The following is a 27,274-nucleotide window of genomic DNA, read 5'->3' as shown; positions in this document are numbered from 1 at the left end:
ATCCTAATCACTCAAGATGACTAATTAAAGAGTTCAGAATTCCTCTAGCAGTTACATCTGATAATTCAATCAAATCTAGGAAAAGACTCACAGGAGCTGAAAGTTCAGGAAGAACTACAGAAACAATAACAATCAATGTTATTGTGTTACTCACAGTTGTTGATTCATCAATAAGTAATGATATTTTGTTCTTGGAGTTCACTATATTGTCTATTAATGTTTTTCTCATTTCATTTGCGATATGGCTCACAATGTTAATGCAAGCATTTGCAGAATGAAGAATATATCCCCATGTCTAGGCCATTAAGTTCTTGTAAATTTATTTTGTCTTCAAAGTTGTTAAATGAGTGATTTCTCCTTGCAACTTTGTAAGCAGTTCGAAACACTTTTCCTGTTACGTCTTTATTATGAGAAAAAGTATTTAAGAAAACTTTCTCTAATGTTTCATTTTTTGCTTCAGATTTTATTTTTTGGCGCTGCACTCTCCTTATGATCGTAAATCTATTTTCTTAATGACATTAACTGTTGTTTGCAAGATTCTCCAAAATGACTGACTTTACCATCTGCCCACTCTGCTGAAATTTTTGTTCCCATGTTTTTATCGACGGCAAGACTTCCGACATCACGACACACTTTACAGCCCAACATTTTATTCTTGACATACAGCCACTCATCGCAGAAGTCATTTTTCTGACATTCAGGCCAATCATTATCAGAATCTACTTCCATTGAACCACATGGATCTTTGGTCTTGGTTTGGTGATCATCTCCACCAAGTGTATTTTCAGTGCTAATTTTCTGTTTTACAGGATCACAAATAGATAGATTCAAAAATTTCTGCTTCTTCAGCCTTCCTTTTTTTATTCATTGGCATAAAGTATCCACTTATTTTACTCATTCTGATTTAACTTCGATTAATTCAAAACTCAAGTGAACACCTACCCGTTGCAGAGTGAATATAAAACTGATAAACTGATATTGGAAGCAATCAGAAGTGAGCACAACTTCCTGTTTCCGGTTGCATATCAACCTATGAAACAGGAAAGCAGGGTATACCAACTTATGAGTGATCAAAACTGAAAATTCAATTCGTGAACACAGTACCATCTACCGGAATATTTATAATACATTTTGCTGTCAATAAATCACAAATTTTTAAAAACTTAAGAAAAAAAGGTGCCAGTAGTGCTACCATTGCGTACCGCCAGAAAAAAAGCACTGTTCCTTACTATTTATCCCGACAGGTGCATATCATAATCTGACACAACAAATCACACTAATGCCTATAACAGATAAACTGCAATAACTCCTTGGGCTTACAAGTTATTATCCCTGCATCTTGTAATAACTGTCCTATTCAAATTCAAGACCTAAAATAGTTGCTGTAATCATTAAGAAAACCAACACTATATATTCATCAATCAGATGATGGCTATAATTAGATATAAAGGAGAAATTTTATATTCTTCTATATATTATATATTATTTAACGCAAATGAATGGGGGTATTGGTTTACTGCAGCAAAATGTAAGATCTTGAGGTTTGGGAAACATCAATGGGACGCTGCATACTCTATGGGAGGAGTTATACTGGACAAAGTAGGGGAGACAAGAGATCTGGGGTTGATGATTGATAGAAACCTGAAATTTAGGGGACATATTGCAAAGGTGGTGAAGGTAACACAGAGGGTTGCTGCAATAATGAGAAGGCCACTGACCTGCAGAGATAAAAGGGTTATCATTCCATTGTATAAGTCTCTGATCACACCACACTTAGACTATTGTTCTCAGATTTGGTCCCCAGGATTTGAAGGGGATAAATTAACTGTGGAAAGGATACAAAGGCAGATAACAAAGATGGTTTCAGGACTGTACCATGTTAGTTATGAAGATCGGTTGAGGGAATGTGGACTGCAGAGTTTGGTGGATAGAAGAAGGAGAGGTGATATGATTGAGAATTTTAAACTGTTGAGAGGTGGTTACAGGGTTGACACTGGGGAATTCTTTCGCTTGGTTGAACAGCAGGAAGGAGTGATGATAAGAGACCATCCCCGGTGTTTAGTACTTTCAGCTTCATAAAGACACCAGTATATATATATATATATATATATATATATATATATATATATATATATATATATATATATATATATATTGTTGAAATTAGGATTTACTCGGGATGTATACATTAATAAAACTAAATTTAACTGACTAGAACCCGAGAAAGTATAACAAAAAACCTTTAATACATCACAACTAGTTTCATCGGTGCTCCGACTTCTTCAGGTGAGAAATAAAAACATAAGATATAAAATAACACGGTAAAAATGAACTTTACAGCTTAATAAAAAGCAGAATAATAACAGTCATATTTGAATAGGTGACCGCGTGCTACCGTTGGCATGAGTAGAATGTGTGCGACAGCTAATTTTTGAGCGCCAGTACTGGATTACTGCGCTATGGGAATCAGGTAGATTGTAGCTAAGATTATTGTTTAAATGTGAAGGGTCCAGAACTATTTCTTTTGATTCGATAATTCTTCTTTCGAATTCATCCTTGCAAATATATAAATTAGTAGTGCGTTCCCAATCAACTTGATGTGGCTGTTCTTCAAGGTTAGAGTTTGCCGAGAAAAGGACATGACTGGAAAGGGCGCTCGCTCGTGCTCTACTGTAGGAGATGTCACGTCTATGTTCCTCAAGACGAAGTGAAACAGATTTGTCTGTCTGGCCAAAATAAGGTCGACCACAGTTGCACAAAACTTTATAAACACCAGGAAAATGCAGATGGTTGTGTTTTGGTTTTGGTCGACTCAGAAAAGAACGAAGTTTTGGCAGCGTAGTATAGTCAGTCTTTATGTTGAATTTTTTCAGAATCTTAGCTAGTTTTGGGGTAAGAGTGCTGATAAACTGTGGTCGACCTTATTTTGGCCAGACAGACAAATCTGTTTCACTTCGTCTTGAGGAACATAGACGTGACATCTCCTACAGTAGAGCACGAGCGAGCGCCCTTTCCAGTCATGTCCTTTTCTCGGCAAACTCTAACCTTGAAGAACAGCCACATCAAGTTGATTGGGAACGCACTACTAATTTATATATTTGCAAGGATGAATTCGAAAGAAGAATTATCGAATCAAAAGAAATAGTTCTGGACCCTTCACATTTAAACAATAATCTTAGCTACAATCTACCTGATTCCCATAGCGCAGTAATCCAGTACTGGCGCTCAAAAATTAGCTGTCGCACACATTCTACTCATGCCAACGGTAGCACGCGGTCACCTATTCAAATATGACTGTTATTATTCTGCTTTTTATTAAGCTGTAAAGTTCATTTTTACCGTGTTATTTTATATCTTATGTTTTTATTTCTCACCTGAAGAAGTCAGAGCACCGATGAAACTAGTTGTGATGTATTAAAGGTTTTTTGTTATACTTTCTCGGGTTCTAGTTAGTTAAATTTAGTTTTATTAATATATATATATATATATATATATATATAACTTAATAAATAATTCAATAATTTAAATATATAATTGAATTGATCAATGGGAATTGAACCCAGGTCTTTCCGACCAAAGGGCTTTGTCTATGCTAGGTTACGGAGGCTGGTATGTATGTATGTGTGTGCATATATACGTGTGTGTGTGTACACACACACACACACACAGGAAAACCTCACTTAATGCAATTAATTAATCCATCAATTAATACATGCTAAGCAAAATCTCATTAAGCAAATACAATAAACAATAGGAATAATTATAATTCATCCATCATTTAGCATAAATTTATAAGCTATATTAGAGGATAAAATCATCAAAGTTAATAAAATCAATTGCTTAAATTTTAATTTAATGTTTAAACATTTGATTGAGCTACTTTTTTTTACAAAAAAAAATTACGTATGCTGTTTGAATGAATCATGCTCAACTTTTTCATTCTGTCATGCAATTTGTGATAGTTGGCAATCACTTATCAAGATTTTGGTGGACTTCAAAGCTTCATTCCATATCAGGATTAACAGCAAACAAAATTTCTTTAGCATGCTCAATGTGATTGAAAACTAGCTCAAGTTCTTTTGCAGTTAGCTTCTTAGTCGTAACTCTCTTCTTCTTGTTCGCACTCCTTATCTTCTTCTTCTTATGAATGCTGTTCTTCTAGTTGAAGGAGATCATTCTCGCTTAACTGTTCTGAATGGGAATCGAGCAAGTTTCTCACATCTTCATTATCCAGTTCATTAAATTCAAGTTCTTTTCCAACTGTGCTGATTTCTTCAATAATGTTAGATTTTGGATTCTGCGCACGATAAACTAACATAGGCTTGAGTTTAAAGCCTGTGCATTGCCTCCTAATAAAAGCGTAAAAATAAAAATAAAAGAAGATCTTTAGATACTTTGTATCCTGGTTGAGATGCTTCAGTTTTAGCTAAGAAAGTTTTTGTTGGCACAAGCTTCAAAACAGACCAGTTTCGTCAACATTGAATATTTGCCAATTGTCATAATCACCCTCCTGAATTATCTTTTGAAATTCTTCAGGAAATTTGGCTGCAGAATCTTTATCAGCACTAGTAGATTCCCCAGTTATTCTTATGTTATGCAGTCTAGCTCGATTTTTACAATGGCCAAACCATCCTGATCTTGCATTATGGTATGAGCATTGTCATTGGAACAGATAGCTATAGCTCTGTGAATTAGTGTTTTTAGAATACTGATTGTGTAAATATCTCCCTGTATGTGTGGGATTTCTATAAACAGAAAAAGATACAGAACCATCTGAAAGCCATGTAATTAGTGTGTCCAAGAAGGGCAGACAGTCATTAGCTTCTAAAAACACTAATTCACAGAGCTAGAGCTATCTGTTCCAATGACAATGCCCTTACTACTGATTCACTCACTTGCATCACACTTTCTACAGCAAAACTGTTACCATTGCATACATTCACCCTAAGGACAAACTCTTTCTTTATCACATCCAGAAGTTTATGAATGCCCTGTTCTTGTGACGTGAGTTACTATGGACACACAGGAAGAACTGTTGACATTCACTTGATGAACAATACATCAGGATATAATACCAATGAAATATTAGCTAATAAGTCAATAAATAAAAAAAAATCAGCTAACGCCTTTTTATTCCCAAATACGGGGATCCCGTAAATGGCCTCACCTACTCCCCGTATACGGGAATAAAAAGGCATTAGCTGATTTTTTTTTTTTAAGTTAATAAATATTAATTATTTTCTTATAATTATGTGCTGTATCAATACCATGAACATAAAAGTAATATGAAAGTAACAGAATAGTGACAGAAAATAGTTCAGAGAAATGTAATCAGGGGTACATATCGGTATTTGATTCAGAAAAAGCCATTAAAAGCCTGAAATATGGAAAGGTAGCTGGAGTAAACGATAATTGACCAGAAATACTGAAACATGGAGATATAAAAGTTTTGCAGTGGTCACGTTGCATAATTCAGAAGAGCTGGTTAGAAGGTTGAATTTGAGATGATTGGAATAGAGCTCTCATAGTTCCCATCTTCAGCCTTCATAAAAAGGGAAACAAAACTGAATGTTTTGTTTCCTGTTTTTTTCTTACAGAAGTGAGAATTACAGAAGAATTTCTCTATTAAATGTTCCAGGCAAGATTTATGCAAGCATACTTAAGAAGAGACCAATAAAAATTTTCAAAGAAAAACTTAGAGAACAGCCTGCATTCAGACCAAATAAGAATTGTCAGGATCAAATTTTTACTTTACAATCAGCAATTTGAGAAAAATTCTGGGAATATAACAAGGATCTATACTTAAATTTTGTAGATCTGGAAATAACATATGATAATGTCCCAAGAGAAAAGCTGTTCAAAAATGGTACACTTATAAAAAAATAAAAGGAACAGTATACAGAAAAATATATAGTCTATATTTAAGTTGAAAGTCAGCAGGTTGCAATTGTAGGAAAGTGGCTTGATGTAAATTTTGGCATAAGATTTGACATAAAGGAAGACACATGAGGATCAGTTTTTAGATGTGATCATTTCATTAGAGGATGTGATGTGAGCTGGTGAGTGTGATCATGAAGTGATCACCTGTATGGTGGCCAGCCATACAGAGAATTCTGTGAGAAAAAGATATATATGGAACTACACCACCAGTGATTATGAAAAGCTTTGGAGCACAGAATGAAGAGGCAGGAAAGAGATAATCTTGCTTTGGCACTAATAAGAGATATTTAACAGCATTAATGTGTGAATGTATTTTGGTCAAAAGGCTGAATAGGGCAGGTGTCAAATGGATGAATGAAGAGATTAATTCTGGAGAGTTTTTATATATATATATAGATATACACACAGGGCAGGCAGAAGTGGGAATTCAGAGCATGTGGTGCATGTGGGCGGCACTGACGGGGCATGGTTCATAAGTTCATTTTTAAGAAACAAAATTTTTATCATAAAAACAAAAAATTCTTAGAAAAATCAATATTAAAATAAATAAGGCCGGATACACAGAATAAAAATTTTAAAAAAATTTTATTTTTTTTTAATTTTAAATTGTAAACATACAATTTAACATATAAATTGTATGTTTACAATTTTGCAGCGAGAGCAGGCTAAATGCTTGCCTGCAGAATGTTGTGTCTACTGCAGTCTATCTAAAGTGAAACAGTGAACAGTTTTTTCTGCACAGAAACAAATTTTCGTACAAAACATTTGTTGTTGATTATCTAGCAACAAAACATTTGTTGCTAGATAATCAGTCATATCGTATGACTGATTATCTAGCAACAAGAGCCTACTGACAGTAACGCAGTGCGGACTATTATTTCGTCTCTGTGTCGTGTTGTGTAATAATTTCTTGTGGGTATAAAATAGAAATGGAATCAAAAATTTAAAAAAAAAAAGTTATCCGGTGCACAAAAGCGTAAGCATCATGCTGTGAAAGAAGCAGATATTAAGAAACAAACTGGGGCTCTTAATAAATTTGTTAAAATATTAAAATATTCTCATGCAGATTGTAACCAACTCGATACATCAGAAATCAGAGTTGACGAACCATGCACATCATCCAGTTTGCATGAAAGTACTATTGCAACTATTGAACAAGATAACAAGATGCATGATTTAAGTGAAAAACAGTTAGATTTAGTTGTAGTTGACCACGAGACTAACACATTGTTAGTCTCTGTAAATTTAGAAGATCCAGGTGAATGGGAAAATACTGATGAAAAATTTGAGTTGTTTTAATTAAAATGAGGTCTGTTCAAAAGAAAAATATAATATATCCCAGAGATACATATGGTCGTAAATTTGGCGACACGTATTATAATAGAAAAATGGAAAACGGGAGCTCGTGCCAAGAACATGGCTCATTTATTCCGAAACTTTAAATTCTGTTTTTTGCTTTTGTTGCAAACTTTTCGCACCTACTGAATCAAGTAGTCTTGTAGAAGGTTATAACGATTGGTGAAATGTAAGTACAACTTTGCATAGACATGAGACTAGTTTAACTCACATGAAAAATTTCTTAAAATGGAAAGGAACTTTATAAAATTTAAAAAACAAAACTACTATTGATTGCCAGACTCATAGCATGTATGAAATGGAAAAGAAACATTGGACGAGTGTTTTAGAACACTTGATTGAAATTATAAAATTCCTTGGTAGCCAAAATTTAGCTTTTCGCAGATCATCTGATATTATATGAAAGGAATAACAGCAATTTTTTAAAATTAGTCGAACTGTTTGCAAAGTTTAATCCCATTATGGAAAATCATGCTGAAAGGCCCTACAGCAAAACAATAGAGTACACTGTTTGAGTAAAGACAGTCAAAATGGAATATTGGAAACTTTAAGTAACTCAATCAGGGATACAATTTTATTATTAATTCGAAAATCTAAATATTATTCTATAAGTTTAGACTGCACACCTGATGCAAGTAGAACAGAACAAATGACCATTATTATTCGCTTTGTTTCCTGTGACAACGGAATTGTCAAGATCAGGGAAAACGTTTTAGGTTTTGCAGATATATCAGATTCCACAGGACATGGTTTATGTGCAACAATAATGAAACAACTGAAAAAATGGAACATTCCCATTGAAGACATGTGAGGTCAAGAGTATGACAATGGGGCAAATATGAAAGGGAAACAATATGGGCTCCAAAATTAGCTTTTGAACCAAAATCCTCAAGCTTTTTACATGCCATGTGCTGCTCATACTCTAAATTTAATCATTAACGATGCAGCCAAAGTGAATGCAGATACAATTAGTTTCTTTGCAATTATTCAAGAAATATACAATTTCTTTTCATTCTCTCACAAATGTTGGGCAATCCTTTTAAAGTTCGTAAAAAATTTAACATTGAAACAGCCATCAGAAACACAATGGAAAAGTAAAATCAATGCAATCCGCCCTCTACGATATCAGTTAGGAGAAATTTACGATACACCTTTTGAAGTTTTAAATAATGAAAATTTTAATAAAGAAACTCAGCATGAAGCACAAACATTATGTACTAAAATAAAGGACTACAAATTTACTTGCTCTCTTATAACTTGGCATGATTTACTTAACAAAATAAACACTGTGAGTAAAATGCTTCAAGACAAAAATATGAACATTACACTTGCTTTAGAATCTATCTAAAACTTAAACATATTTTTACAAGAGTATCGATCAGATACAAATTTTAAATAAGTTCTAAAAACTGCAAAAGAACTGAGTGAAGAGGTGGATGGAGAACAAGAATTTAAAACTGGTACGGAAGTTCGACGATAAAAGAAGACACGACAATTTGACTACGAGCATCATGACGAAACACCAAAATCGCCAGAAGATAAATTTAGAGTGAATGTGTTTTATACACTTCTAGACGTTGAAATGTGTTCGTTAATAGAACGTTTTGAACAACTAAAAACATATTATGATAATTTCAATTTCTTGTATAGATTACTACAAATTAATAACAAAGATCTATGATAACATTGTGATGATTTAGAGATTCTCTTGAAGGACGGCGACAATAGACATAAATGCAATAGAACTGTATGACGAGTTATGTGCTTTCCAGGATATTTTTCGGAAGGATAATTTAAATATTCAAAACCCTTTCGACATTCTTAATTTTATTGTGTCCAATAATTTATCTTTCTCTAACTTTTCTTAAAGCAATTAACCTTACTATTAACCTTACATGTTACTGTAGCGAGCGGTGAAGTTACTTTTCCAAGTTGAAATTGATTAAAACCTACCTAAAACCTAGTATGTCACAAAAAAGCTTGTTAGTTTGCTGTTAATAGCTATTGAAAATGATTATGTGCGGAATTAGAAGTAAAGACCATTATTTCTAATTTTGTGAATATGAAATCAAGAACACTAAACTTTTAATAAAAAAAATTTCAAGTATATTTATGTAATTTAATTTATTTTCTGTTATTCTGTAAAGATTGTATTTTTTGAATACTTCTATTAAATGTTCTAATTATTTCTGAGTTATTTTCTTATTTTCTCATCTATCTTGAGTTTCTTTTATTTTCCTAAAAGATAGTTCCACTTATAAAAATTATTAAAAAAAAGTTACTAAGAATTTTGTAACTTGTAAAATGCAAGAATTTTTTAAACTTTGGTTCAAATAAATTTTAACTTTAATTAAAATTCATTTTAATTTTGTTAGTGATTTAACGATTATCCTGCCTAGTCAACACCCCCGGTTCGTTACATTTAGTGAACCAACGTGTGGCTGTTGTGTCAAAATTTATTTAAGAAATTTCAAATAATTTAAAGTTTTATTATCGTAAAAGAACCACACATGCCTGGATCATTACAGGGGCACTTAGATAGAAATTGCATATGGGCGGCAAAGACCCTAGCGCCGGCACTGTATATATATATATATGTGTGTGTGTGTGTGGCAAGTAGAAGGAAGAATGGTTATGGTAAGACAACAATAATGGATTGAAATGGTAAATTGGTAACTACTGCAAAAGAAATAGTTGAGGTATTCAGTGAGCAATCAGGGTGCTTCATTCTTATCAATGTGAAATCAAGAGCAGTTCAAATTAGAGGGAATGGTAGAAGATGACTTACTGATGAGCATAACAAAAATTTGAGCACAGCAGTCAATGTGTGTGTGTGTGTGTCTGACCAATGCTTTATATTGTGTTATTTCTATTATTATTTAGCATATTATTATTACATATGTTACATTTTACTTGATTAAAAAAAAAATAGAAATACTTACTTCTAATGCATAATATGTTGGATTATCTGGTCCTAATTTATATGCCACTATTGTGAGCAGCCCATGTTCTGACCAAACTGGCTGAAAAATATGAGTATAATGAATATTTAATATAATATTAATGTTGATAGATATTAATTTCAATTTTCTTATGCACAAAATCTGATGATTTTCACTATGTGTCATAACAAACTGCAATGCTAACTTATTTCTCTGAAGAGAATAAGCAACATGTAATCAAAAGTTTCAATTGCATTCCTTGTCCACAAACTGATCATGATGCAAAACTGGATATCGTCATGGAGAAGGGAGACTAAGGACCTCATTCATATTTCATGTGAGCCAAACTAATGCTATTGATGCATTCTTTCAATTTCAGCAATGTCCCCACATGCTATTCTGAATTGATTGTATTGCACCAAAATGTCAATGAGTAAAACCCACGCTCTGCTTTGTGTGCATCTCTAACAGATGCCATTTTGAAGCGTCTTTGTACTATATTCATTTGAGAAATGCAACAGAACTAGAGACTACTACTGTCTACTCAATGACATGTAATGCTTTTAGCCATCCTCAAAGCGAAAGAATTTATGGTATCTCTAATCTTATGGATGGCACGGAATATGATCTGTTGTGGGACACTGATGACAATGAAAACGAAATCAATTCACCAGATTCGAACTGGGATCCATATGACAATCATTTAAACAATGAACCTGAAGAACTATTTTCAACAAATGATGAAGAAAATTAAAATGAAAATTGAGGTTGTTTTTTAAGACTTATATCTATTGTAATATTCTAAATAAATTTATGTAGCAAAAAATTAATCTGATTTGTTTCTAAACACTGCCTATTTTCTTATATAACAATGTATTGTAACTAACTAAATGTTCATCCAAGAAATTAAGCTTCCCTTTTTATACTCGTATAAGATGACCCATGATTTTGAGGGGTTTTCTGTAGTATTTGAGCATCGTCTTATACGCCAACATATAGAATAAACGAAAATGTCAAAGTGGTAAGTGCAAAATTCATCTGTAGCAATGAATGTATTAAACAGAAGTTATGAGAGGAATATCAGAGAGAAAGACCTCATATGAATTATGATCCCATGAAGATCAGGAGATAATAATAATATCTTGATGCCAACAGTGTAACAAATTATTATTGTTATTCTAATCCATAAATAGCTAGGACTATTAATAAATATACTGCTGAAATTTACAAGTTTTTTCTTAATAAAAACATACCAATTTTCCAGTATTATACAAAAGGAAGCATCCTGTGCCATACCTAACAAGAAGCAGAAATACTTTAAAAAATGAAACAACAAAATTGAATAATACATTCTATATATATATATATATATATATATATATATATATATAGAAAAAAAATACATAACAGAGATTTTACTAAATTCAAGAAACATTAGTTATTAGTAGCTCATTCAGAGCACACATTTGATAATTCAACCATAAAGTTTAATACCTGTTTAAAAATTAATAATAATTAAAATAATTACACTAAAAGATGTTCTTGATAATTTAAAACAATTATTTCAGTCTCACCTTACATAAAATTATGAAAGTACAGTAACTGATGTAATATCTGAGTCTTCATTCTTTTACATTTTACATTATTCCCAATACACACCATCACTTGATCACAGAATTAGTTGGAATCAGATGTTAGGATGGAAAAGAAATAGAAACATGTATCTTGGTAAAATAATAATTTTACCATAGGCAGCAATTCTACTATAATTTATGAATGTTATTGATTTATATAAAAATATAATCAACTCTCAACTATAGCATTAGGAATCCCAGTTATGAATCTATATAAAAATAAATATAGTCGACTCTCACTATGGCATCAGCAATCACAATTATGGATCTATATAAAAATATAGTTAATTCTAACTATAGCATTAGGATTTATTTTGTTTTTTATTTTTATAATAGATAGTTTGCTATGAAGAATTTCTTTTAATGCAGCATTGTTGAAAGTAAAACTCTGGTCTGGACTTTTTTCAGTAGTTTGGGTTTAGCAATGATTAGCAAATTAAACTCTTCTGTATTAATTAAAGTAATTTATTCTCTGACATAATGTTTCATTTCCAAGGGTATGCATTTTTCTGTATAAAATATAATAGCGTATGTATGCTTATTATTATTAGTAGTAGTAATGGTAGTACAGGCATCTCCACGGAGTCAGAAGACTCGTTGCTGGAGGACCACACTAACCATTATTCACACAATACCTGCTATCTCTCCTTAAACTCATTCACTTATAGCACTCACAACCACACTGGCAATCCATTTACCACTGGCAAGCCATTTACCACTTTTCCAGCAAAAAAATCTAATCTACTAACCACTCTTACAGAAATTCCAGTGAGTGAGGAGGGGTCTCTGTACTGAAAAAAAAAAAAAAAAAAAAAAAAAAAAAAAAAAAAAAAAAAAATCAATCTTATAGAATCCCTTTTTTGTGACTTATAAGTGTCTATCATTTCCATTCTTTTCTGCATATTAAATAAATAATGCAACTAACATACCTTCAATCTATTGTCATAGGTAGCATTCCACATATTTGACTGAGCATTTCACTTATTTTGACTGTGCCTGAAAATAATAGTTACGCATTGAATGCACTACATTTCAAAATGGAAGTAGCTATAACTGTGGGATCAAACAGAGGACTGCTGACAACTGTGGTTTAATACTTTAGTGCCTCACCAATTACAAGTTTAGAGATAAAAAGTGTTTGTTCATCCAACTTTTTTTTCTTTTTTTTTTTTTGGAAATATGATAACTGCATAAGAAACATAGTAATTGTATAAGATTACACCTTTCTGTATAGAGTTTGAAACGATACTGTAGACATTCTTCTCGAGATTATTACAAGAGAAAGCCAAGTTCTAGTACCAAACTGCTAAACAGCTAGTAAAAGCCACTGCTTGTTTACAATAAAAGTTGTCAGCTCAAATAAGAGCTTGCTGCAGATAAGACTTGTATAGATTTCTGAGTTTAATAAGACTTGTGTTTAAAAAATAAAAATTACTAATCTGGACTGCTGACTGCATACCATCTCTGCTTCCAAAATAAAAATACTGTGTTCAAATATCATACTCACCAATTTTTGTGAGTCTTAAGGTAATAGAAGATGAATTTCATCATTCCTGCACAAGCCTGCTACTCTGCTTATTGGAAAAGTTAAGTCTTTAGAAGATTTCGGAATAATCTAATTGTTAGTTGAGGGGCACTAATGTATTATTGGTTTACGACCTCTGTGTAACACACGTGCACACATAGTGACAGACTGTTATAAATTTTTAAAAAATAAAATGAAAAAATTACAGAACAGTTTAGACTAAACTTAAGAGATATCCTCTTCTTCACAAGTATCATGTCCCAAAGAACATGTGCTTTGCATTATGAGATACTAAAGCAATTAATGAAAAGTCATTAGCCTCCATATATATATATATAAATAGCTTAGTCATGAACATACTTCATGCACAAACTTTGCTTACATTTGGGTGAAGGATTTAACAAGAATATAAATTTCTTTTGAAGTTTAATTTAACTTATAATCAAGTGAAAAAACTTTCGACAACTAAGGACTAAGATAGTCCTTAGTTGTCGAAAGTTAGTCCTTACTAATCTTACAGGAGGTAGGAATTATTGCTGCCCTTGTTCAATGCTTGAAAAAATCTAATTCTCTTAACTTGGCTTGTTTCATTACCATAGATGTTAGATTTTTTTTGAAACAGTTTTCATAAAGCTCAGAAATATTTTAATGAGTTGAAAAGCAAGAGCATATTTAGGGGGGGAAATTGATACACACACCCACCCAAAAAAAAAGACTGACATACATGACATGAACTGAAAAATCTCAACCTCCCCAAACATGCCCATGTACAATTTCAGTTCATCAAAATATTGGTATATTATTATTATTATTCAGGCCTCCATGGAGTCAAAAGACTCATTGTGGGAGGTCCTTCCTAAGAAACACAAAGCCTATCAAGACACATCGAGAGGAGCGCCCCCCCCCCCAAGAAACACAAAGTCAATCATACCACTCCTTAAACTCATTGACCGTTCTTGCTCTCACCACTCCATCAGGCAATACATTCCATGGTTCAACCACCCTCCATGCAAAGAAACCACTCCTCACCCTCTTGCTCACAGTTTCCTTTCGTAACTTCCAGGGACGGCCTCTTGTCATCACTCCTTGCCGCTGTTCAACCAAGCAAAAGAACTCCCCAGTGTCAACCCTGTAACCACCTCTCAACAGTTTAAAAGTCTCAATCATATCACCTGTCCTTCTTCTATCCACCAAACTCTGCAGTCCACATTCCCTCAGCCGATCCTCATAACTATCATTGTACAGTCCTGAATCCACCTTTGTACCCTTTCCACAGTTAATTTATCCCCTTCAAATCCTGGGGACCAAATCTGAGAACAATAGTCCAAGTGTGGTCTGATCATGATCTTATACAACAAAATGATAACTGTTATATCTCTGCAGGTCAGTGTCCTTCTCATCATTGCAGCAATCCTCTGTGTTACCTTCACCACCTTTGCAATATGTCCCCTAAATTTCAGGTTTCAATCAATCATCATTCCCAGATCTTTTGTCTCCCCTACTTCCTCCAGTATAACTCATCCCATAGAGTATGCAGTATCCCATCGATATTTCCCAAACCTCGAGACCTTACATTTTGCTGCATTAAACTGACACCCCATTCATTTTCCCATCTATCTAGCTTATTCAAATCCTCCTGCAGGCTGCCACATCTGCACTATTACTAATAATCCTTCCCAGCTTTGCATCATCTGCAAACTGAACATCCCCCCCCCCTGCAATCCACTGACAATGTCATTGATATAAAGGATAAACAATATAGGTTCCAGCACTGTGCCCTGTGGACCCCACTTGTAACCCTCTGCCTCCTTGAAACTGCCCCACCATACATAACTCTCTGATACCTATTGGGCAGCCAATCCTGAATCCAGTTGACCAATCTGACATCTAGACCCATGTGCTGCAACTTAAATATCAGCTTATCATGTGGCACCCTGTCAAATGCCTTTGCTAAGTCTAAGAAAATCGCAGTATATGCCTTTCCCTCATCTAATGCTCTTGTAACTTTATTACAAAAGGCTAACATATTGCTAAAACAAGAGTGTCCCTTCACAAATCCATATTGGCTCTCACAGATAACATTACCTCATCTGCCCAATGTTGTATACAGTGCCTCAGTACTTTCTCCAAGATATTAACAACTACTGATGACACACAAACTGGCGTATAATTAGACACTTCCAGTCTGCTACCGCCTTTATGCAATGGCATTATCTTACCCTCTTTCCATTCCATGGGCACCTTTCCCACAGCCAGACTTTCATTGAAAAGCCAGGTCAAAGGCACTGTCAGTTCCCTAGCACACTCTCTCAAAACTCGTGGTGAAATGCCATCCAGTGCCACAGCTTTACTGACATCCAGAGTACTCAGTAATTGAAACAGACTCTTCTCCTGTACCTCTAAACCTCGAACCTGCCTATCCCTCTAGTATTAAAACCGACTCCTCCAGGATGAAATACTCCAATAAAGTGTTCATTGAACAATTCCACTATGTCCTCTGCATCAGGCACTCTATTCCCATTTTTATCCCATAATATCATTCTTCCACAGTCATTTCTCTTCCTACTGGCTACATAAGCTAAAAAAACTCCCTAGAATTTTCTTTGGATCTTAGGGCCAATCTCCTCTCATATTCCAGTTTTGCCTTCCTTACCATAGTAGTCACTCTTCTGGCCTGTGTCTTATACTCTTCATACATCTTCTCTTCTCCTTATATCTCTTCCACAGCCTCTTTTTCGTATGCAATTCCTGATGAGTGAATCAAAATGATATCATCAACAAAGCAGTCATAGAATATCTGTTATATTTTCATTACATAATTCAAGTTAATTTAACTGAAATGAAAAATATTATCCATATTCAAAAACCATAAAAAATATGTGGAAAATAGCACAGTTCTGATTATATGAATATGATTTTTGAAGTGTTCTGCAAAGGCTATATCTTTCAAACAGTTCTGCCCAGCTGAGTATATGCTTTCAGATTAAATTTTAACTTCCAAAGAACTGCCCACCAGGTGCTCATAATTTCCTGCTTTGTAGTATGTAACCTTTTCTGGAAGGAATATTTATAAACTTAGCCACTTCCCATGTAAGTACTACATGATCACTGCTACTAACCGGATTGGGTTAAAAGATTAGCAGCAGTATACCACATTGGTGGAACTGTATTCAATGACGAGGCCAGGAATTTGGGAGTGTTTAGGGGGCACATTGCAAAAGTGGCTAAATCAGCTCATCAAATCACTTGGATACTGAAGAATACTTTGACGAATAGAGACAAGCAAGTTATTGTTCCTCTGTATCGAGCCTTGATAAGACCCCATCTTGACTACTGTGCCCAGATTTAGGTGCCAGGGTTTCTTCTTGATGGGGAGGAGGTGGAGAGGATCCAGAAGCGAGTGACCAAGATGATAGCAGGTCTATGGAATAAACCTTATGAGAACTGGTTGAAGATTTGATGCAGAAATTGGTTGATAGGCAAAAAAAGGGATGATATGATTGAGACATTCAAATTACTGACGAGTTTCTATAGGATTAATCCAGAAGATATTTTTGAGAATAGGACTGGTGGTGTGAGAACTAGGGGCCCATACATGGAAGCGCAGCAAGAATGTGGTTAGCAGGGGTGTTAGAGCTAGGTTTTTTACTTGGAGAGTGGTGAATGAGTGGAATAAGCTGCCAGAGTCTGTTGTGGGTGCTATGACTGTGAATGAGTTCAAGGCGAGGTATGATAGATAATACTGTGTGAATGTCGAATAGTCGTTCTTGACATGATGTTAGGGCCTCCCTCGATGAGTCTAAGGACTCCTTGGAGTTGCCTGTAATAATAATAATAATAATTATGGGCAAAATGGGAGATCTGTCAATATACGTCAATATATGCCTTGGCGAATACAAGAACTATATTTGATACTGCAATTATAATCAGTCAGGCTAGCCGATCATGCCCTGCACAAAATCAAATGGGAAAAAACTGTGCATCACCACAACAAATAAAATTATGAAAGTTTTTTTTTAGAATTTAAATAAATTGTGTTTTTTTAAAAAATTTAATTTATTTAAATTAGGTCCCAAATCTTCCCAAGATTTGGGAACACATTAATTCTTATCCCAACAGCCAAGAATAGCCAAGGCATCAATAAAAGATGTCCATCATAGGATTTTAAGCTTCTAGTCTAACTTCTTCCAGTAATTGTTTTGTGTGATATTACAATTTTTATATTATTGCCCCAGAAGGTTTACATGATAGAGATGAAATATCGGAACAACTAAATCTTTATTTACTTATTTCTAAGCTGTATTCATTCCATAGATTGATTTCTAAGCTTGCAGAAAACATCACAACATACCTCCTTCACTATATTAATGTTTTCTTCAGAATTGGTTGGTTCTTGTTTTCAAACTCTTATTTTTTCTTGAATACTATTTGTACAGTTGAGTCTACAGTTCAACTATAAAAGCATCTCAACTCATGAGCATTATTTATTATTTGTCTTTCTCTAATATGTTAATAAAATGTTTCTTTGTACTTTACTGAATACTTTTTTTTCAAAATCAATAAATGTAATATGTTTCTAAATTGTGCTCACTTCTTTTTTCCATATTAATTTTAAAGAGAAAGCTGGATCTATACAGGAATGTCTTTTTCTAAAACCATTCTGTCCTATTACTTAAATTAAGAAACATTATTTGTCCTTTTAAAGAGAAATATGTGGGTGGAAATCTATATTCATGGAATTTTTAGTTTATTCTTACTGTTGACATAAGAATGGTTCATTAGGCTTTGGTATCTAGAGCATCATCAGAAAAGCCTAATTTTCTTTAATTATTGAATCTGATATATCGTTTGCATTCCGTTTTTTGTGTTAAAATCAGGCATCTTGCTTCACTTATATGTAACAATTACAGGTATATGGAATTCACCTAAAAGTGAATCTGAAGGAAAAAAGAGTGCGTGCGTGTGTGTGGTGGGGGGGGGGGGGGGTATTCTAACAGGAGCCAAATAACTTTTCTTAATTTTGGTGGTTAAAGGGGACATTAAGATTGCATTTGGGCAGCATAATATGCTTTCAGATATTACTTTAATGCATGGAAAAGCTATGGCTCAACTGCATTTTTTTTAATTTCTAGGTGAAACCTTGTGAAGAATGTTATTGACTGATGTTCTGTTAATAATCTGCAATTCATTCTTAAGTGCTTGCTAACCAGAACAAATTGTTATTGTTTTGTTCTATTTTGAAGCTGGCAATGATATCTAGTTTTTGTATTAATGTGAGGATAAGAGAATGTATATATTAGCTGGTATGAGAAGGCTTACATTTGACCATAAAAGACATACAGATAAACAGACAGCTTGCAGGAGGATGCAAGTGTATTCAGAAATGGGAGTATGTTCTGGTTTTCAAATTCAGCATTCAAAAGTTTCAATTCAAATACAGCAATCCCTCGATTAGTGCACCTAATGCGTTCTTTAAAACAGGCACATTAATCGAATATAATAACCTATGGGAAAATGTATAATTCGTTCCTCAGATTTCTTTCTTGAATCTTAATTTTTTTTTTATAAAAGAATTAGGGTATATCTCAGGGTCTAGTTAAAGGAAAACCATGAAGTTGAAAGACAATAAAACATATAATAAAATATCTCATATAAAACACAATAAAACATCTCAGATAATAATAATATTCAGAATATAAATTTATTATTCTACTTCTTAACAAAGAATTGACCTAACATAGTTTGGCGGGCATTTTGTTTCTTTTTTTCATACAACTGACGGTATGGCCCTATTGCCTCTTCTACTCTTCTGCAAATTTTACTGCTTCTCTCATCATCAGGATCAACCTCTAAACATTGCTGCTTAAAAACTTTGATTGTATGAAAAATATTTTCAAATTGTTTCTGTGAAATCTCTTTTGGCTGACTATCAGTGGTTAAATTTTCTTCATATTCTTCGGGATCTTCCCGCTGTGCATCTAAATTTAGCATGTCGGAATCTCTTTGTCCCATTCTGTTTAAGTGACCACCTGAGATTAGCTCTACTAACAAATTCCTGAATGCTAACAGGGAGTTATTTCGCTTGGTTGAACAGCGGGAAGGCGTGATGACAAGGGGCCACCCTGGAAATTACGAAAGGAAACTGAGAATGAGATTTAATTAACTCTTGGACGTTATCATAAGACCAATTCTTATCATTCAATTGACATATGAATTGGTCACCAACACGCAAGTTCATGTGCTTTATAGATAAAATTTCCCAACTGTTATACAAGCAAAATAGTTACCACTTTAAAAACTACAATGATCATAAAAGAGAAGTTAATTTTCCGACGTGTAATAATAAACAACTCATCTCAGAAGATGGATTGATTACCCTATTATCGGAATGGATTCTCCTTTTTGTGACATGCGCAGAAGTGTCGAAGGGTCTCGAATCTGTAGGCATACTACAGCAGACGACATAAATTTTGGCAGTAAAAATTTGGAACATAGCGTACATGGAAGTAGTGTAGTATGCCATTAAAAATAACTCTGTTAAAGTTTCAAATCGGTAACTAAATTATTTCATTCTGGTGAGTGATTTTGTAAAATAGTTAGCCATAAAAATGTATACATAGAAAATTTTTAAAATCTGTAACATTTATTTTTAAGATGTATATAGGTGCACTAACTGAATTTGGGTATCGAAAAAAAATTACACACTAATCGGGGGTGCATTAATCGAGGGATTACTGTACAGCAAAACAACAAGAATCATCAATGCATCAGAGTCAAACTCTGAATTTCCAAGATGAGGAATCTAGAATACACTGCTCAAAAAACTTCCACATAAAAGTTGGTTCTAGAGGAGATGGCTCAGCCATGTGGTTGTTGCTTTCTTTCTTTTTTTCTTTTTTTACAGAGAAAAACTACTTTGTCACAGAGAGTAATCAGAACCTGCATTACATGCAGACAAACAAGGTTGTGAATGACAAACAATAGAAAAATTTATATACGAGAAGGATCTGAAAAGTTCTGATAACACCTACAACAAAAATGATATTAAAGAAACTGGTGCTTGTAATAACACAAGAAAGAACATACTAGTAGTAGAGTTATGAAAGTAACTTATGTTTTTTCTTGTGGTCATATCAGTTGCTTTCATATCATTTTGGGTCTAGGTGTTTATCAGCAATTTCCAGACTCCCCTTCTGTGCATGTGTGTATATATATGTATGTATATTAATGACTGGAAACTAGTCATGACATATTGGCTTGAAAAATCATGTACCGTCAAGAGATTTACTTTGACGGTATGCAAAAGAAATTAATAATTTCATTCCCTTCCCAAAACAAAATAAACTCTTCTTCAATAAGCTATTTCTAACTTATTGAAGAATTTTGCTTGTCAGAGTAAATTAGTAATATTTGCTTGTTGCAATGAAGTATTCAACAAAAATTTTAAATATACAGTAAAACCCCTTTTTTACACTTTTCAGGAGACTGATGGAAAAAAGTGTAAACAGCAGGAAATGTAAAAAAACATTAAAAAAAAGGCTAAAAGATGACTTACTGTTAGTATATAAGCCTACATACTCAATTACAAACTTTAATAACTGAATTTATAATTTAACAATTTACATTTAAAATAAATGAATTTACAATTACTTACATTTATCTATTTAAAAAAATCTTTAATTGTTGATTGTTTTTGCTTTTCAGTTTTTTTTTTTTTTTGACATAGCGGCAGATTGCTTTGCATTGAGTTCAATGCTTGACCTGTTTTTTACTATTGTGTTCAAAGTAGACACGGAGAGTCCAAGATCTTTTGCTAAATGCACACATGTTCCGGCATGCCAATCTACAAATCGCACAATTGCCATCTTTTCTTCTACCGAAATACATTTTCTGTCTTTTTTCTCCATGTTACTAACATGGATAATCCATCACTGCAACTTTCACACGCTAAATTATGTAGCAGAAATTCTGTAATATTAATTCGTAATGTGATTGAAAAATCATGGTATCGCTCATCACTACATTACTGCTGCAAGCATGCATTCGTCACCGCGATGGCGGAAACGAAACTATAGCCGAAAGCATCGCCATCTGGGAACAGAAATGCGCAAATTTCTGCAAAATCGATTCGAAAATCAATATTGCCACCCGAGAAAAAAACGCAAATCACAGGAAATAACGTCCACATCAAGTTGTTAATGGCGGGAAAACAATATATCGTAAGAATAGGCCTTAAGACTGAACTAATGGAAAATGATGTAAATGGCAGGAAAACGTAAATTGTGGGAACGTAAAAACGGGGTTTTACCGTATATATATATATATATAAATACATACACACACACACACAAGCACACACACACACACACATCATTATTATTATTATTATTAATTAACACCTCCAAGGAGTCCAAAGACTCATCGAGGAAGGGGACCTGCTCAACAATTCTGTCTCCACCACTCAATCCACCAACTGACTGCAACTACACCAATGGCATCTACCGCCAACCACCGCCACTAATTTTTACACAGACAATTACAAACATCCATGCCCACAGTAGGATTTGAACCTGCAGCCCTTTGGCTGGAGAGCGGATACGCTAATAATGAGATGAGATGAGATGAAATATAGATGAGATGAAATATATAAATATATATATGATATAACTGATTTAGTCAGCTGAGAGACATATTTTTATTTTTTAAAAATAGATTAAATGACTATAAGCCAAGAGATAAAAAGAGAAACACTATTTTAATTAAGTAGACAGCAGAACTAGTTTTGTCTTCATAGAAGATTTCTTTGGGTGCATGACAAGAGGGAACTACCAACAAACATTGCAAAAGACAAAAAAAACTATACAGTAAAGTGTCAACGTATTAACGTTTGAAAATGTTCTGTGTATTGATGGGTGTTTGCATGTGTTCAAGGTCACATGAATGGCAAAGTTGAACAGCAGAGCAATGACAGTCCAAGAGATTATAGCTGGAGTGAGTTGAGATGTACTGTACTGAGGATAATTTCTTTCAGAGATTCAACTCATGAACTCTATAACCATACAAACAACCTTCCAAGAACAACTATAGAGTTTCCTAGAAATATTCAATTGTCTCTTCATTCACTTCATCCTTTAATCCCTTGATTATATGGATTACCAAAAATTCATAAAGAAAATACACCACCGAGACCAATTGTGGAAGGCATTGATTCACCTACTTATAAACTCTCAAAAATATTTCGCCAAATCCCTAAAATGCTTATTTGGCTCGACTTCTTCTTTCATCAAAATTCTGTTGATTTTGTTTTGAGTGTCAAAAACATACATATTCAAAAAGAAGAAATTACATTTTTGATGTTGTTTCTCCTCTTCACAAAAGTACTTACAGAAAAAAATTCTTACTCTATTAAAAGATAAATTATCAAAAAAAGTAATGTCTTTATTAATCCATTGTGTTAATTCTGGTTATTTCCAGTTTAAAGGCATTATGTGCAAACAAAACTTTCATTTAGACAGGTAATCCTTTATCGCCCATACTGACGAATTTATATTTGGAATCTATTGAAGAAAAAGCAATCTCTTTTTTCCCATTGAAACCTAGATTGTGGAAAAGATATATCGATGACATCTTCCTAATTTGGAGTCACGGACCTAATTCTTTAAAGAATTTCCTAGACCACCTCAACAGTCATACATAGATACATACATCTTCAAGGCCCACCTTTCCTAATTGGGTTGTGGGGGTAACAGCTGCAAGAGGAACTTCCAATGGTCACAATCCTCTGCCACCAAGCTCAGGTGTTCTGGTGGGATTCCCAAATGTGTCCACCCAAGGTTTTGGATATAATCTATCCAGCGAGTCCTTGGCTTTCCACATGGCCTCCCACCCTCTGGCTTGGCAAATAGGGCCTGCTGAGGGAGCCTCTCGTGGCATTCTGACCAGGTGCCAGTACCAACGTAACTGTGATCTCTCAACACGGAGAAGCAGCGGTTAAGTATTGAGGGTTCCCCAAATTGCAGAGCTTCTGATTCTGTCAAGTCTTGTCAGCCCCGCAACCCCTCGAGGGAACCTCATTTCAGTCGCTTGGATTCGTGTCCACATTCTTTCGGACACGAAAGATTCATTACCCAACTCTCATGACCATAGGTGAGGATGGGGACATAGACTATTGAAGACAGCCAGCTTTGCCTTCTGGCTTAACTCCCGCTTCAATACTACCGAACGGCCAAGATCCAGCAATATTGAGCTTGCTAAGCCAATTCGAGTATCTAGCTCTACGTCCCATTTTCCATCATTCGCGAATATGGACCCAAGGTATTTAAACTTCTCCACCTGCCTCATTGGGACTCCACTTACATGTAGAGTGCACTGGGATGGTTGTCTTCAGACCACAAATGTTTCAGTTTTGTCCACACTGATCTTCATTCTGGCATCTGCAGAAACAGCTACAAACCTATCCAGGGTATGCTGGAGGTCATCTGTGGAAAAGCTAAGCAGAACTAGGTCATCTGCAAAACAGCAGACATCCAATGCTACATCTTCCAATTCTGACACACTCACTGCCTCATCTGTGCCTATCAATCCAGTCCATAAATATTATGAAAAGGAGGGGTGACAGAACACACCCTTGGCAGAGGCCAACGGAAACTGTGAAAGATTCAGACTTTGTGCTGTTTACCCTGACACAAAACTCTGGGCATTCATACAGGGACTTGATGGCAGCTAATAGTTGGCCATCCACTCCATACTCCTGTACTACTTGCCAAAGTTTATCCCAAGGAACCCGGTCATATGCCTTCTCCAAGTCCACAAAACATGTGTAGACATTCTTGGCATATTCCCAAGATTTTCTCAAAGACTTGCTTTAAAGTGAAGATTTGGTCAGTTCTGCTTCTACCAGGACAAAAGCCACATTGTTCTTACTGGAACTTTGACTCAACAATGCTCCTGCACCGTCTTTCCAAGCACCTAGCATACACTTTCCAAGGAAGGCTGAGCAGAGAGATGCCACAATAGTTACTGCAATCATTCTGGTCTCCCTTCTTGAAGACTGGTATTATTATGCCTGTCTGGCATTGCTTTGGTGCTTGCCCAGATATCCAAGCAGCCTGACACACTCGAGTCAGCCAGAGAACACCTTCTCGATTTAAGGCTTTTAGCATTTTGGGCCAAATTTCATCATCGCCAGCAGCCTTGCCCGATTTTATTGCTAAATGGACCTCTTCTGCTGTGAGACTAGTCACTGCCCTGATCTGCACCTCTTGGATGTCCACAACTACTGTGCCACCCAGGTTAAGAAGGCTCTCAAAGTATTCCCTCCATCTGTGGAGGATATCCTTCTCGGTTGTTAAAAGTGCACCATCAGAGGCCTTAATTGCCCTTGCTGTGCACGATTTCCTCCCTTAAAGGTGGCGGATGGTCTGCCAGAATACTTTGTTTGTATTTGCATAGGATGAGTCTAATCTTTCTCCAAAGGATTCCCAAGCCTTCTGCTTTGGTGCCTCAGCATACTGCAAACGCATCTCAGGTGACCTGACCCTAAGCCATGTTAGGTAGGGCTACTTTTTTGCCTGGATAGCTTTTTGGACTTCTTGGTTCCACGAGGTGTCCTTTGTCCTTTTCTCACTACCCGTTGCCATGCCGAATCCCTTTCTGTCACAGCATGAGAGGGCAGAGGCAGTGACAGCTGTTTTGAACAGCTTCCACTTCTCCTCAACATCTGTAATATGCTTGGGAATCTCTTTGAACCTGGAGGAAATGTCATCTGCAAAATTCTTCCTCACAGCCTCATTTTCCAATTCATGCAGTATAGCTGATTAGGCCAACCAGCGTTGATGGTAGCATCTAGTTTCTGAAGCCGTAGAGTGCACACAACAAGGTGGTAGTCAGATGACAGTTCTGCCCCTCTTCTCACACGAATGTCCAACATTAAGGAAAATAGGTCTGCTGAGACTATAAAGAAGTCGATCAGAGACCTTTGTTCTAGTGTATCCCTGTACCAGATATACTTATGGACTTCTTGGTGCTGGAAGAAGGTATTCATTATGGACAAACTTAGTACAGCAGAAATCCAATAATTTCAACCCATTTGCGTTAAGGTCAGGGGTGCCATTCCTCCCAACCACACCCTTCCATGTCTAGTCATCTGTTCCAACATGTGCATTGAAGTCACCCATTAGCAGGACTGATTCCATGTCTGCCACTCTGTCAAAAGCAGCATCCACTTCCTCTAGGAAGGCAGAATAGAGGTGTGGAGCAAGCCTATGCACCAGATTAGGTGCATAGGTTTGCACCAAAGCCAAATCATGGTTTTTCATCTGAAGCCTTAACTTACATACCCGTCCCCACAATGGGATCCACTCAGCAACACAGTCTGACAGCTGGGGGCTTGTGAGTATCCCCACTCGAGCCCACACCAGAGTAGTAGAGCTTCCACCCCATATCCAGGTCGACAGTTCGAGAGCCTCTCCTCTTGGTCAAAGAAAGCCCAACTAAGTCTAGCGGTAGCGCTTGGCTTCCTCGACCAGTTCCAACTCCTTCCCTGTTAGAGAGAAGATGTTCCAGTTGCCATCTGGTGCCGTTGTCATTGCCATTTCCATCCTTTTGCAGAACCATTTCTTTGCGCTGCCCCTAAACACCTCCCCAAACGGGTAGCGGGCCCATTGATGGAGTTTCCTCTAGCAGAGTGCTGAGGAGTGGTGTCTCAGGGAGACTGTAACATATTTTTCGAATGGATCCCTCTGCCTAAAACACGAATGCGTCCCTTGGTAACCCACATGATGGACAATGTGGTATGAACATTTTTTGATGGCCTGATCATGTTACATCAAAATTCTGTTGATTTTGCTTTGAGTGTCAAAAACATACATATTCAAAAAGAAGAAATTATAGTTTTGATGTTGTTTCTCCTCTTCACAAAAGTACTTACAGAAAAAAATTCTTACTCTATTAAAAAATAAATTATCAAAAAAAGTAATGTCTTTATTAATCCATTGTGTTAATTCTGGTTATTTCCAGTTTAAAGGCACTATGTACAAACAAAACTTTCATTTAGATGGGTAATCCTTTATCGCCCATACAGGCGAATTTATATTTGGAATCTTTTGAAGAAAAAGCAATCTCTTCTTTCCCACTGAAACCTAGATTGTGGAAAAGATATATCAATGACATCTTCCTAATTTGGAGTCACAGACCTGATTCTTTAAAGAATTTCCTAGACCACCTCAACAGTCAACACCCAAAAATCCAATTTACTGCAGAATTAGAGATCGATGGCTCTCTTCCATTCCTGGATGTCAAACTCACTCATGAGAAATTAAAATTAAAATTCTCTATTTGCAGGAAACCAACTCACACCAATAGACATCACCATGCACACTATCCACCGCAAAAAACTTGGCATTACTTCTGTGCTAGGCAAAAGTGCTTGCTCCCTCCTCTGAGAAGAAGATATTAATAAAGCACTTCAATTTCTTCTTACAACCAAAATTAGCCAAATTTCTTAAAAAGTATATAATCCAGACTTCTTTTACTTCTCTACTTAAACTCCGTTCCTTGCTCAGTACACCCAAACAAAAACATAACAACCTGAAATATCCTGGTGTTCACCGTATTTGGTCCAACTGCAACATACGATATTTTGGCCAAAAGGAAAAATCCATCAAATTATATCTAGAGGAACATAAAAGAGACATGGCATATGACAGAACCAGAACAAGTGCTCTGTCAAACCGTCCTGAATTCTGCTGATGCCAATGAGGAAAACACTATAATTCATCCAGTCTTATGGGACAAATCGAAGAATATCTTTTGATGCTATAATGAAAAGCATTGCAAAGAAGAATTGCAGAATCTAAAGAAATCATCCTAAATCCAGT

At 35.2% G+C, this 27,274-nt stretch overlaps 1 protein-coding gene across 1 annotated transcript in view; it reads right to left on the bottom strand.

The window, feature by feature from the left end:
* LOC150100586 (glycerol kinase 3-like) overlaps positions 1–27,274 on the bottom strand; it is a 473,098-nt gene that overhangs the window by 214,877 nt on the left and 230,947 nt on the right. The window contains exons 10-11 of the mRNA XM_090401838.1: positions 11,492–11,534; positions 10,239–10,319 (exon numbers count right to left, since the gene is read on the bottom strand). Coding sequence (XP_090257964.1) covers positions 10,239–10,319; positions 11,492–11,534 — 124 coding nt within the window. The remainder of the gene's footprint in view (positions 1–10,238; positions 10,320–11,491; positions 11,535–27,274) is intronic.

The sequence above is a fragment of the Typopeltis vanoorti genome, chromosome 12 (genome assembly GCF_054136105.1).
Source record: "Typopeltis vanoorti isolate ZY-2024b chromosome 12, IOZ_Tvanoo_1.0, whole genome shotgun sequence".
Lineage (NCBI taxonomy): Eukaryota > Metazoa > Arthropoda > Arachnida > Uropygi > Thelyphonidae > Typopeltis > Typopeltis vanoorti.
Note: the sequence above shows the minus strand (reverse complement) of the source record. Positions and strands in the feature narration are given on the sequence as shown.